Source organism: Lepidochelys kempii, chromosome 10 (genome assembly GCF_965140285.1).
Source record: "Lepidochelys kempii isolate rLepKem1 chromosome 10, rLepKem1.hap1, whole genome shotgun sequence".
Taxonomy (NCBI): domain Eukaryota; kingdom Metazoa; phylum Chordata; order Testudines; family Cheloniidae; genus Lepidochelys; species Lepidochelys kempii.
Window position 1 is genome coordinate 81,835,626 of NC_136389.1, and position 13,997 is coordinate 81,849,622.

Below are 13,997 nucleotides of genomic sequence, written 5' to 3' on the forward strand. Positions count from 1 at the left end.
GTGTGCTGTAGGTACAATCTGGGCTTCTGGGCACATGTAGGAAGTGTGCAGAAGAGGAACAGGGCTGTAAAGCATTTCCAGGCTGAGGTTGGAGTCCCCCATACTGCTCTCTCATGGGGATTTTCTATCTATTCTTTATGGGTTTGCTGATTTTCCTGAATCTAAAATAAAAACCATCAAGATGGAAAGAGAATTACATGCTCATGGTGACTGGAAAGTAGCATGGTGGTACTGAAACTTGAAACAAACAGACCAGGCCATTATCTGAAAGGCCTAATAAAAATCCCTTGCTCTTATACAGTGCTTCTTCATCAGCAGATATCACAGTGCACTACAAAGGAGGGCAGTACCAGTCTCCCCATTTTACAAAAGGGGAAACAGAGGCACAGTGGGATGAAGTTACTTGCCCAAGATCACGCAGCCGGCCAGTGGCAGAGCTGGGCACAGAGCCCAGGTCTCCAGCATCAGTCCAGTGCTCTAGCCGTTGGGCAACACTCCCTCTAGAAAAAAAATAAGACAGACCCTGGGCTGGTGCAAATCTGCAGCGTTCCATTGGCTTGAATGGAGCTACACCAGTTTACACGAGCTAAGGATCTGGTTCTGTATCTCACGGCTGTGCGATCCTCACGACATTCTGCTGCCCACGTGGTATCAGATTTGTGCATGTAAGAAAAGCAGGAAGACCTGTGTCCTGGACGTTGTCCTCTGTAACATGGGTAGTGAGAAAGGAGGTAAAAATGCCCAACAATGTCCTGTCTAGTTACAGGTCAACCTCATGAGCCAACTATTTTGTTAACCCTCATTAGAGTTGTGTTCTGCCCTGGGGCCTAAGCAGAGAAGCCCTGGATGGACAAAATAGCTCCTGTCAATAAAGAGAAGAAAGTTTCATCTATCTCTGTGACATGGCTCTCAGTGTTTTCCTTGAATTTGGCTCTAGGAACATCTTTTCCGCTCATCTGGTTCAGAGGCATCAGTAGCCACCAGTAAGGATGAAACGGTTGAACTGACGTCTTACAAAGCCACCAAGTACCCTGACGGTGAACCTGCTGACATCACCGTTACCAGAAGGGATGAAGAAGAGAGCCCGCACGTCAGAGAAGTAAAGGCCCTTCATTTGTTGGCTAGACAACTTACCATTGATTACATGCTTCCAAGGCTATTGGGTTCAGGCGGCTTTGCATCGGCCCCATCTGGGCTGGGTCGGGATGGCGTGAATGAGCCCTTTTCAGATAGGGGTAGATGAGTAAGAGGAGAGGACCTTGTAAATGCTGGACATTTGGGGCCCGTATTCAGGAATCAATAGGTCTGGTCAAAACCTTTCCACCAAAATTTTTTTTTTTTTATAGAAAATTGGGGTTTTGACGAAAAAATTTTTTTGCTAAAAGTGTCTGTTTTGGCTGAAAAATTTTATTTTTCATTGAAAAACTGGATATCCAAAAAATCCAAAGTGTTTTTGGTTTTTGGCCACAAAAAGTAAAAATGTTGATGCGGAATTGCCTCCTGGGGGGTTATAGTTTGGGTGTCTCATATCCCTATTCTCCACTCTGGGCTGGGTTCCATAGTCAGACTACATCTACCATGCACTGTCATGCGTGTGATGTAGTCCAAGTTGCACTGAGTGGTAGGTAAGGCTCCAATCCTGCAACCCCAAACGTGTTTAATTTTAAGCATCTGACTATTCCCATTGACTTCAATGTGACTATTTATGTGTTTACTGGTAAGTACTGGTAAATTTACTACATAAGTGTGATCCGGATTAAGGCCCAAATCATGATAATCCCTGATAGGTGGACACATAAAATTCTCATTGACATTCACCTTTTGTCCTTTGTAGAGAAAATACACAGGCAGACACTGGATGATGTTTGTGCTTTTTATCTGTGTTTGCTACTGATCTGCATCATTTGGAAAGTGGCATGTCAGGAAAACGATACGCTTGTGGCTTAATAATGAATTTCTTATTGTGAAATTTAGAAAAGATTCCTCTACAAAGCTGAAATGTGTAATAAGACAGTAGTCACTAGTGGACCAGTTTAGACAGACAAGGAATAGAAATGAAGCCGTTTTAAAATCAGCAAAGATTCACACCCTCTCTTTTTAAGGAGAAAAAATGGAAAATTAGATATAAATCATACTAATGTTAGAAAGTTGGAGAACCACGTTTACTGGCTTTTATCATCTGATATGAAAAGCTCTCAGGATATTGATTCTGTCACAGCTGAAGGAGTAGTCATTACAGATAAAAAATTTATATGCACCGTTTTTAATGAGTTTCTTTCCCTGTTGCTGTTGAACTATTCTCTTTTCTCTCAGTTAGCAGAGATCCTCCTACCATTGTCAATCTGATCAAAATTCTTGTACCTCTTTTATTCTCCCTTCTAGGCCCGACTAACGCATGATTTGTGGGAATTTGAATAATTGCATTTTTGAATCAACCTTTTTGATTCAATTACAATCTGGATAATTTACACAGACATCTTGGGTGAGATTTAATGCCTTTGAAAATCTTCCCCCTAAACTAATGGGCCTTCCCATTTTGGATAATGAGAACTTTTATTAAAATGGAATGTAAATAGAAAACCTTTACTTTATGTTACTCCTCTCTGAAGAATGGGTACATGGCCACCTACCTTGAAAGTGACTCTTGCAGCGCTAAAATAATACTGTATTTGACTTATTCCTGGTGCAGTGATTAGGTCAGGAATGATATAACCAAAATGAATGTCTCTGCCAATCTGGGAGGAAGTAGATAAGTATTACCAGGAGATCTATTGGCGCGTCAGAGTAAGGGTGACTTTAATACTCAAGATGGAATAAATTCTGAGAACAATGTCATTTGCTCTTGGCAACTCTTGGCAACATGGTTTTCTTTATGTAACAGGTTTCTACCAAGCTGAGTGAGAATCACAGAGTTTGTAATATCAAGGTAAGATTCTCCTTTGCGTGGCTGGTTAAAGCGCCTCGCCTGCAGCTGGTTCTGGGCAAACAGACCCCAAGCCAATTGCAGGATCATTGACTCATAGACTTGAAGATCAGAAGGGATTATCATGATCATCTAGTCTGGTCTCCTGCACATTGCAGGCCACAGATCCTCATCCACCCACTCCTGTTCATAGAATCATAGAATATCAGGGTTGGAAGGGACCTCAGGAGGTCATCTAGTCCAACCCCCTGCTCAAAGCAGGACCAATCCCCGACTAAATCATCCCAGCCAGGGCTTTGTCAAGCCTGACCTTAAAAACCTCAAAGGAAGGAGATTCCAGCACCTCCCTAGGTAACCTATTCCAGTGCTTCACCACCCTCCTTGTGAGAAAGCTTTTCCTAACATCCAACCTAAGCCTCCCCCACTGCAACTTGAGACCATTACTCCTTGTTCTGTCATCTGCTACCACTGAGAACAGTCTAGATCCATCCTCTTTGGAACCCTCTTTCAGGTAGTTGAAAGCAGCTATCAAATCTCCCCTCATTCTTCTCTTCTGCAGACTAAACAATCCCAGTTCCCTCAGCCTCTCCTCATAAGTCATGTGCTCCAGCCCCCTAATAATTTTTGTTGCCCTCCGCTGGACTCTTTCCAATTTTTCCACATCCTTCTTGTAGAGTGGGGCCCCAAACTGGACACAGTACTCCAGATTAGGCCTCACCAATGTCGAATAAAAGGGAATGATCACATCCCTCGATCTGCTGGCAGTGCCCCTACTTATACAGCCCAAAATGCCATTAGCCTTCTTGGCAACAAGAGCACGCTGCTGACTCATATCCAGCTTCTCGTCCACTGTAACCCCTAGGTCCTTTTCTGCAGAACTGCTGCCGAGCCATTCAGTCCCTAGTCTGTAGCGGTGCATGGGATTCTTACGTCTTAAGTGCAGGACTCTGCACTTGTCCTTGTTGAACCTCATCAGATTTCTTTTGGCCCAATCTTCTAATTTGTCTAGGTCGCTCTGTATCCTATCCCTACCCTCCAGTGTATCTACCACTCCTCCCAGCTTAGTGTCATCTGCAAACTTGCTGAGGGTGCAATCCACACCATCCTCCAGATCATTAATGAAGATATTGAACAGAACTGGTCCTAGGACTGACCCTTGGGGCACTGTTATAGACCCCTAACCTCTGGCTGAGTTACTGAAGTCCTCAAATCATGGTTTAAAGACTTCAAGTTACAGAGAATCCACCATTTACACTAGTTTAAACCTGCAAGGGACCCGTGCCTCATGCTGCAGAGGAAAGTTAAACCCCCCAGGGCTCTGCCAATCTGACCTGGGAGAAAATTCCTTCCCTACCCCAAGTATGGTGATCAGTTAGACCCTGAGCACGTGGGCAAGACCCACCAGCCAGACAGGGCAGTAGGACTCTGGCCTGTAACTCCTTTCTGTTGTAAGTAGTCCTTACATGTGCCAGCAGTGCCACTCCGGGGCTAAAGTAAATCTCATTCCCTCAGGTTCCCCTCCTTGTTCACCTGACTATGGGCCCCACCATTCCCCCTAAAGTCAATGAGATTGTGGGGTGTGACTGGACTGGTGCTGGAGCACTCTCCTGGCCCTGCGTCTACACAAAACAAAGAAAGTGCAGCTGTTTCTGGCTGAAAAGCCAACCTGACAATTGCTTTGCAATGTTTGAGTGGATTGTTTTCTCCCTGGATTTTTGGGCGGGTGGAGAACCCACCAGAAAGTTTCTTGTGTCCATCTTTTCTGTCAGCGCTGCTGAGCTGAAGTGACATTAAATCTCACAGTTACAGCTCTGTTCACTCATGTTATGCAGCCAGACAGGACGCTGCCAAAACCGCCTTGCTGGAAATAAGAGAAATAATTAAAATGACTGAAACATTTTTCAAGGAAAAATCCTGGTTCAGATCCCTAGCAGGTGTAAATCAGCAACGCTCCACAGGAGCCCACGGAGTTCCAATGATGGACATGGGCTGAGAACTGAGCTCCCTGACTTGCCTGTCTTACAGTAAGGAGCACAAAGGCCGTAGAAGGGCATAGCACCCACATCAACACCAGACTTTCAAATCAATCTCTGCTCTCAGCTAGGGCCCCAAAGAAAAGACCAGTTTTTTGAGGCCATGTTGGGTTCAAAGCACTTGCCTTGTGGGTCATAGAGTCATCTATTTACATTCAAGGTGGAGAAGCTCCCTGAAGGAGCTGGTCTTCAACCCTGAATCCCCTGTTGAGCTAAGGAGGTGTTTTGGCTGTGCAAAGAATGCCGGGTGAGACCCTAGGCTGTTATCCGTCCCGCTGCCAGTGTGGGGTTATTTTAGATGATAAAATGAGAAGTATCTCTGTGAAACTGAAGCAAATGTGTCTTGTGTGGCTCCAAACTGCAGCCTTTCTTCTCTCTCAGTGCTATATTGACGGTCCTTATGGGACACCTACGCGAAGGATCTTCACCTCGGAACATGCTGTGCTGGTAGGCGCTGGGATCGGCATTACTCCCTTTGCCTCTATCTTGCAAAGCATCATGTACAGGTTGGCATTGTACCTTTTAAAGGCTTTATAAGTAGAATAAATACTAACCTGTGGAGGCGGAATTCTTCTTCCATTGCCAAATAAAAGCCACACCATGGTTTCAAGATTCATGTTATGTGTTACGTTCAGGGTCAGTTCTTTTCTATCTGATCTAGACCTCATCACCATATTAGCTGGAGACTATTCCTGGTTCTCCCACTGGACTGCTGGGTGACCTTTTACAAGTCGCCTCTGTGCTTCAGTTTACCCATCTGTAAAATGAGGATAATGATCTGATGGCCTTTGGAAAGCGCTTTGAGATCTGTGGGCGAACAGTGCTACGTAAGAGGTAGGTATTGTTAGCTGAGCGGTTTATTATCATTGAATGGATTTTAACCTCACAAGGGCCCTGCTGAGGTAGGGAACTGCTATTATCTCCATTTTACAGATGGGAACTGAGGCCCAGCATAGATCAAGTGACTCACCTGAGGTCAGACACAAAGTTTGTGGCTGAGCCAGTCCAGTAGTCTCTCCACTAGATCATCCTTTCTCCCTGACATTGAGGACTTGGTCCTTACAGGTGGGTGAAAAGATGTTCCTAAAACCAAACTCATCCTTCCAAATGGACAGACACTACACTGAAGACTGACACCCGAACAGAAAGTTTGCAAAGAAGCCAGATAAGGGTATTTTCTAGAGCTGGTCAAAAAAGGTGAACACTAGAAAAAACTTGTTGAAAATGTTGAATTTTGGAAAAACATGGCTCAGCTCTAATGACTTTCTCATGAGAGTTTTCACTACTGAGAGCAAGGGGCGGGGAGGTGCTAAAGAGCTGGCATGACCGTGCTTGTTACCACATGTGGGTTCTGTTGCATTCTTCTAGGTATCGCTTGAGAAAACAAAATGATCCCCGCAGTGGCTATTCATGGTCTGAGAGCCTCAAGGATGATGAAATGAAGCTTAGGAAGGTGAGCTCCTACTTATAGGGATAACTCAAAGCTTCCCAGCGACGACCTGACTGCTGGTAGTAAATATTTGCCGGAAATCTTGTGAGCTGCTCTGTGCAGTTTGCTCCTGGGCAGAGCAACTTCCCGGACCGGGGCCCAGCGTTGTGTTGTCCGAGGGTCTGCTGGCTTACCGACTTCTAACCACTGCTCCAACTTTTAAAATGCAATAATAGCTGCTTTTTGCTGCAGAAACTGTATCTCAGGGCTTGTCTACAGTAGAAGTGCTGCATCAGTGCAGCTGTAGCAGGTCTGGTGAAGACGCTCTAGGCCAATGGGCGAGAGCTCTCCCGTCAGCATAATAACTCCACCTCCACGAGAGATGGTAGTTATGTCATAGCACTGTCCATATTGGCACTTAGGTCAGTGCAACTTATGTTGCTTGGGCGTGGTGGCTTATTCACACCCCTGAGTGATGGAAGTTTACACCAGGGTTAGTGGTAGTGTAGACCTGGCCTCAGGCTGAGACTTATAATGCCCCGTTTAAGTCAAGAGAGGCTAATGTACCTTTGGATGCACTGCAGTTGATTATGATAGGGATGCCAGCAGACTCATAATGAAACCATTGGCGCCTATGTTGTAACTGTAACAATAATGTAAGAGGTATAAACCATCCAATCATTTATAGGGTTTGGGTCCTTCAATGCACCTCTGCTAAGAGGTCTCCAGACCCTTGTCCTCCACTCAGAGACATCCTTACTAAATAATAAATGCACAAACACCACTGCCCTAGAGCTATGTTCACGGCATACAGACAGAGGCATTAGATAGAAACATAAAATATTCTTTCTGGAAGATTTCAATGTAACACAACTTTATTTCTTAGAATCCAGAGCAGAGAGAGACAAAGCAAGCTGCTCCCTAAGGCAGAGAGGACAATTTCCCCCACCTTGCTCTAGGCTGGTTGTTTGCAGACTGACTGACTGCTCCCAGATTGCATGTTTCCCTCTAGAGCCCTCGTGCCTGCAAGCAGTACCAGGGAAACCCCTGAAAATTAAAAGTGATAGTTTACAATTTTAATACACGTTTGAATACACCACTCTCCCAGGCAATGGGTCCGACCTCAGCTGGCATAAGTTGGCATAGCCCCGTTAGAGTAAGTGAAGCTACATTGATTTGCTCAGGCTGAACTGGCCCAGTCTGTGGGACTCCAGAGCTGCCTGCTAACCATCCTGCTCCTTCACCAGTTCCAGTGGTGATGAACATGGTATAAAGGCCCAGACAGAGACAGAATTAGAACCTGGCTCCGTCCCACAACTGTCTGTCCCTTGTCTAATGTGACCAAGAGCCGCTGAGGACTGGGGCCTTGTCGCTTTGCCAGTCTGCAAAGAGCCGCGCTGGGGGCTTTAAAAGGCACAAACACCAACAAGTCAACTGATTTGTAGTTTGGTATGTAAATGTGTGGCTCACTAGCACCAAAGCAAAGATCGTGTTTTCAGGTTGACTTCATCTGGATCAACCGAGACCAGAAGTCCTTTGAGTGGTTTGTCAGCCTGCTCACAAAGCTGGAAATGGACCAGGCTGATGAGGAACCGGAAGGTAAGTGGAAGCCAGGCGGCTCTGCTAGTGAATCCCTCCGTCCCCCATTCCAGTGGGCATGTAGGAATACTATTGACCTCAGCCTCCGTGACACATGCCCCCCAGCAGAGTACAAGTGTCTTTAGTAACACAGTAGATGTTGCATTGTCCCTATTGTCATGTGATAGGCCTATCTGCAAATACAGGAAAAGAGGCAGCCGGGAAGGGATTTGTGAGCTGCAACCATTGTGTCCCAATCCTGGCTCCATCAAAGCTCACTGAGGCTACACTCCACAGGCTCTTGGCAGGTCCTTTCAAGGGGGGCACTCCTGGACCTGACTTAAGTGTGGCCCAGGTACCCTTGGTCTGTCTGCCGCCACTACACTCCTTCCCCTGCTTGGACTGCCATGCTCCTGGCAGGAGAACTCTGTGCGAATGGTTGGGTGGGAAGCCTGGCACTGGCACCAGATAACCCTGCTTTGCTACTTCATGGTACTAGCTGCTGCTGTTCTTCTGATAACATGTCCCGACCACATACAGTCCCCACTTCCAGAGGCAGCATCTTCTCTCCACGAGCGAAACAAGGCAGATACAGTCGGGGTCTATGGATTGGTGGGAGACTCTCCTACCTAGGGGAAGTGGCCTAGAACATCAGGCCGGGGTACAGACCTAAAGAGAGTCTGTCTGGCTGAAGTGACATGATGTTCTGCCTATTTTCCCAGGGACAGGTGTTCTGCTAGCTGAGGTTTTGGTGGCAATGTGTTTTGAGCCAGCCTTGGTCAGTAATTCTGCACTAACAAACTGAACTCCAGATGCTCAGCTGTCACTTTGCTTTTCCCTTAAATGCACAGGCCGTTTTCTAGAGATGCACCTGTACATGACTTCAGCGCTCAGTAAGAACGATATGAAGGCTATTGGTCTGCAGATGGCTTTAGATCTGCTGGCGAAGAAGGAAAAGAAAGACTCTATCACAGGACTGAGGACCAGAACCCAACCAGGCCGTCCTGACTGGAGCAAGGTAACGAACCTTGAAACCCAATTAACAAACTGCGTCCGTCTGCTTCACTGTTGGGGAGGCACCTGAGCCAGGTAATGCTGGAGTAACTCCAGAGTAGTCAGTGGGGTGTGTGTATTTACAACGGTGTCAGTGAGCTCAGTCTGGCGCTCCAGGCCCAGTCTCTGCCTCCTCAACCAGGCAGGTTCCTGTTAGAGTCAACGGGAGCTTGGCTTGAGTACGGAGCTCAAAGCGATGCCTGAGGAGTGAGGGTTTCTGGTGGCTCTTCAAGTGGGAACTCTATGGGAGTTCTTTGATTGCTGCTTCAAGTTTCATGTCTACTGTTTCAGACTTTGTTACATCGTCCCCTTATCCATGCCCAGGAAACAAGCCACCCTCCCTCGTAATTGTTAACGGCCACCCATGAAAAGAACCTCCCTAGGCGGTGCTTTGGTATGCCACCTGCTTAGCTTTGTGGTGAAAGAGAGGTAGTGAACCAAGGGCGTGTTAATGGTGGTCACACGCGATGTTAAAACAGACCTTGTTCTTTTCTTCTCCTCCCTGCTTTCGTTTCATGTCAGGTGTTCCACAGGATGGCAGAGGAAAATAAAGGGAAAGTCCAAGTCTTCTTCTGCGGGTCTCCGGCTCTTGCCAAGGTAGTCAAGGCTCACTGCGAACACTTCAACTTCAGATTTTTCAAAGAAAATTTTTAATGATCTCTTTCTGTCCATCGCTGCCTTTCTCCGCAGCCCGGAGGGCTGTGTTTAGAATCCACTTCCTGCAGGTGATTTAAAGCGTAGCTTAGGTGTTTCCTTCTGTAATTGCTGGCGCATGCATCATACTTACAAGAGAGCTTTCTTTACCTTCCTCTCTGATTGTATGTGTGGGAATGTACTGTTTGCCCAAAGCATGGTCTAAACATGCCCCATAAATAAAGCATGCTTGTGTTCAGCTGAACCTGGTGTCTAGCACCTCCAGCTGAGTCCCAGTAGGAGCACAAATAACCACTTTGGCTTCTTTTTTGTGCATGGTGTGCAACTGGGGTAGGATGCCCCCGTCATGAAGAATAAAGCTCCCATTTTGGGGAGGAAATGTGGAAACTTTAAGGGGAGGGTGGGGCAGCACCAGTTCTAGGAGTTTACTGCCCCTTGGTAGCTATGGACAGACCTTCATAAAAGACTAGGGACATAGGAGTTGCCAGAGTGGATCAGCTCAGTTCTCCATCCAGTCTGGTATCCCACCTCAGGCAGTGGCCAGTGCCAGATGCTTCAGAGGATGGTGCAAGAGATTGTCGGCTTACAGCAGAGATGGGGCAAGCCATAAAATACACATCCAGAGTCCAAGTGCCCCAGTTTGAGGATTTTCAGTGCCAGGGTTTTGATTCAGCCTGGGAACAAAATTCAGATCTTTACCAGGGTTTGGCTTCTGAGCCCATCCAAAGGTCAGGGGAGCTTGGGGTCCAGGACTCGGGCCTATCTCTAAATACTATCAGTTGGCTGATAAGAAACATTACAAGAAAATAAACCCACTGGCCAGATTCTCTGTAGTGGAGAGGGATGGCCACAGGAAGCCTGGTTTACAGTCAACTGGTCCGGGCATAAGACAGAGCTGCCCCTGTGCAAAGCTACCTTATGCTAGCGGAGGATCAGTCGTAGCAGAGTTCCGTCCCACCCCTTGACTGTCCGCAGCCCGCCACACACACCCTGCAACAGAGCCACCCCTGCCAGATTTAGTACAGCAGAGCGTTCCCCTGGGCAGGAGCAATTTCTGCCAAGCATTTCAGGCCGTGCTGAGGCCAGTGTGCACAAAGTGGCCTTAGCAGACACACAAGTATGAAGAACAAACTTGCTCCGAGGAGCGCACGATTCAGCCTGAGCGGGGAGCACAGAGATGCAGCTCACTGTCTCACTGCAGGCTCACTGTCGGCAGTTTAGGAATGGGTTAAGTGCCTGATGGAGTAAATAAGCTTGTTTGTCTGTGTCCAAACTGACATCAAAGCATGAATTAGAGTTTCTTCCACTCGGCTAGTTTAGAATATCACAGCACAAAGCCTGGAAATGCCTGTTTTTAGAGCCCAGACAGGCGTGAACTGACAAGCAGCTTGTTTGCTCTTAGGGCAGTTGGTTGCAGTTTTGTCATCACTCAGCTTGTTAGCCTTTTCCAACAGGACCATGTCACTGCTTTACTCTTGGTTCCATCTTGGCTATGTCTCGGGGAGACAGCTCGAATTTGGGGAGATTTCGGTCTTTCCCAGGAAACACAGGGGTGCAGCCAAAGCCAGGAGAAATGCAAGAGAAAAGGGAGACACAGAACCGTAAGGAGACTGAGGGAGCCATTGGCGAACAAACCTTGCAAAAGCTGAATGAGTCTTTCGTTCAGGATTCTGGGTGGGGCTTGTAACATTTTCAGCATAATATTAAATGCTCAAAACTCTTTGAGCACAAAGTGCTGGATCATCGTTAGTCAGTTTCACTTTGCGTGTGGGGTTGCAAACAGTTTGGTGGCTGAAAAGCTTGGCGCTTAAGCAACATCAAAAAGTGGATTTCCCCACATGGTTGTGAAAGTGTCAGAAAGCTGCCACTTCGGGTTTCCACTCTGAACGCTCATCTTGTGCCCCGCTGCCAATCTCCGGTCTCGTCCCATAACGTCCTCAGAGGTCTTTTACCAAGGGTGAAACTCTGACTGCAGCCCAGAGCTGAGCACAGGACCTTGAAATCCTGGGAACTTTAGGAAAGTCCAGCCCAAGATTCAGCTGTGAACATGGCAGCCAGAGCCCATCTCTGTGTTTGGAGGAGCTGGTTGGGAAATTATTATTGTTTTTCCCTAAGAAAAATTTAGACCAACCCGTTTTTTTCCCCATTTCTGTTGAAAGTTTTCTTTTACTTTTTTTGGCTTTTGGTGAAAAACTGACAACCCAGAATCTGAGAAATTCCAGCTTTCGGTTACCACAAACCAAAATGTTTTCATTCTTTAGAGTTTGGGTGTGTCAACGAAAACCTACAAATTTTCTAGCAAAATGGACATTTTCCCACAAAATGGTCTGGTTCATCAAACAGCCATTTTTGGACAAAAACATTATTTTGATGGAACATTTTCAACCCTCTCTTGCATTTTGGATGTAGGCCCCCTTGAACGTTTGGAACACTTGACTTTGGGGGTCTCAGCCTCAGCTCAGATTCAGACTCTGTCCTCGGATTTCTGATAGAGAGCACTGGAGACAGTATTGTACTTGGTGTTCTTACATGTTGGTCACGGCTCCCTGCCATCGCTGTAAAAATAGTGTTGTAATGGGTCTTCTGTGAATGAAATCACATATTAAAAGATGAGCCTAATTCATGGCATTTAGACCCAGAATCAGAGTCAAATTATAACTTCCTGGGTGTTTCTGATAGGCTTGGTCTAGCCCATTATAGAGGAAAGGACCAAATCTTATATATATATGATCCAGCAAAGTGTGTGAGCATGTGCCAAATTGTAAGCACATATGTAGTCCCAGTGATGTCAATGTGATTACTCACACGCTTAAAGTGAAGCATATGATTAAGTACCTTTCTGCGTCCAGGCCGAAGTCTGGCTCTAAGGATTCAGTTCTAATTTATTCTTAACCTCTTGATTCTGTCGCCTTGACCAGCATTCGTATTTCTATAGGAACGGGATTAAATTGCCGGGTCTGTTGAGGTGCGACGGAAGCACAGCATTCGCCCTATGCAGCTACACATGCCCCTGCAATAATTTTCAAGCTGAACATGGATTGTCTCAGCTCGTGACACAGAGCAAGGCGAGGGTGTGGTGTTCTCACCCTGGCGCGTCACCCAGAAACGCAAAAAAAGCAACTTTGCCAGTGGTGAATTCTTCAGCCACAAGAGGGTGCTGCAGACCTGCCAACCAAAGCACTGGTACAGCTCTGTAAAAAGAAAAGGGGAAATTATCTCCTGTAGCAATGTGCTGGTAAAAGCCCCTGGATCCTTGTGAGCATTTTAAATAACAATAGTGTCCAATCCCATGGGAGATTTGTCTGTGGAAAGAGGGCAGGCCCAGCCCTTTCCTGTGTGGTTTAAATAAGCAGGATTCCAAAGAAGAATCACAGCATTTTCCCCTTCAGCTGGGCTTGTCATTTTTGTGGGTTTAAACTCTCAGCTCTCTTCTTCCATGCTGTGCAGAGGAACCTGGTGGGTCAGTGAAAAGGCCTCATGCTGGCCTGGAGGACTGGGGTGTGGGCAGGGGGAGGAGCACCCAGCCCTTTTGTGAATGCACTGTTTTGTCAACTTTCAGAGTAACAGCCGTGTTAGTCTGTATTCGCAAAAAGAAAAGGAGTACTTGTGGCAACGTTTGTTTTGTCAACGTCTTTGTATAAGAGATACAAAGGGCCCCGTCCTGCGAGGTGCTGAGCAGTCCTGGGAATGGCTGAGGGAGGTGCACAATACTGCGTGGGACGGGAGTGTCATCCCATATGCTCCTTGTCAGGTATGCTGTCACTTCACCTGCCCCTAGGTTTAGTTCTCTGGAGGCATCATGGATGGGGCACAGGATGGGACTCAAGAGATCTAGGTCCTATTTACTGCTCTGCTGTGGGACCTTGGGCAGTCGCTTCCCCATGTTGTGCCTCAGTTTCCCCTCCCACTCTTTGCCTAGTCTATTTAGACCAGAAGCTCTTTGGAGCAAGGCCTCCCTTACCATGTATTTATACAGCACCTAGCACATTGTGGCCCTGATCTGAGCTGATGCCTTTAGGTGCTGCTGTTACTAGTGCCAGGCAGAAAGGTGTTCTCAGTGAATAGTCCTCAGCTCGAGAATTTGCTCCCCTTGCTGGCAGGTGTTTCCCTGGGCAGAGGCCAGGGGGCTTCCAGTTTAACTCCTCTTGCCTGTTGACAGGGGTGGCTCTGATGTGTTTCTGGCGAGCAGTGCACACGCTCCCTGCCCTGTGTGGACTGACTGCAGATAGTGGGTTAACACAACAAAACACCCGCCAGTCCGGCTGGGCCTGGCCATGTGGGAAGCATGCCCTTCAGCTCTCTGACACAAGCCAGTGCAGCAGAGGTG

At 46.9% G+C, this 13,997-nt stretch overlaps 1 protein-coding gene across 21 annotated transcripts in view; it reads left to right on the top strand.

Moving 5' to 3' along the window:
- NOX5 (NADPH oxidase 5) overlaps positions 1-13,458 on the top strand; it is a 107,112-nt gene extending 93,654 nt beyond the window's left edge. For 20 of the 21 annotated variants that reach the window (XM_073304460.2, XM_073304451.2, XM_073304457.2 and 17 more), the window contains 7 exons: positions 938-1,099; positions 2,882-2,926; positions 5,338-5,462; positions 6,325-6,409; positions 7,885-7,984; positions 8,815-8,981; positions 9,539-13,458. In XM_073304460.2, coding sequence (XP_073160561.1) covers positions 938-1,099; positions 2,882-2,926; positions 5,338-5,462; positions 6,325-6,409; positions 7,885-7,984; positions 8,815-8,981; positions 9,539-9,670 — 816 coding nt within the window. In that variant the 3' untranslated portion in view covers positions 9,671-13,458. Of the gene's footprint in view, positions 1-937; positions 1,100-2,881; positions 2,927-5,320; positions 5,463-6,324; positions 6,410-7,884; positions 7,985-8,814; positions 8,982-9,538 lie in introns of those variants that run through there. The other variant, XR_013636457.1, reaches the window with a different exon arrangement.
- The last annotated feature ends 539 nt before the right edge of the window (positions 13,459-13,997 follow it).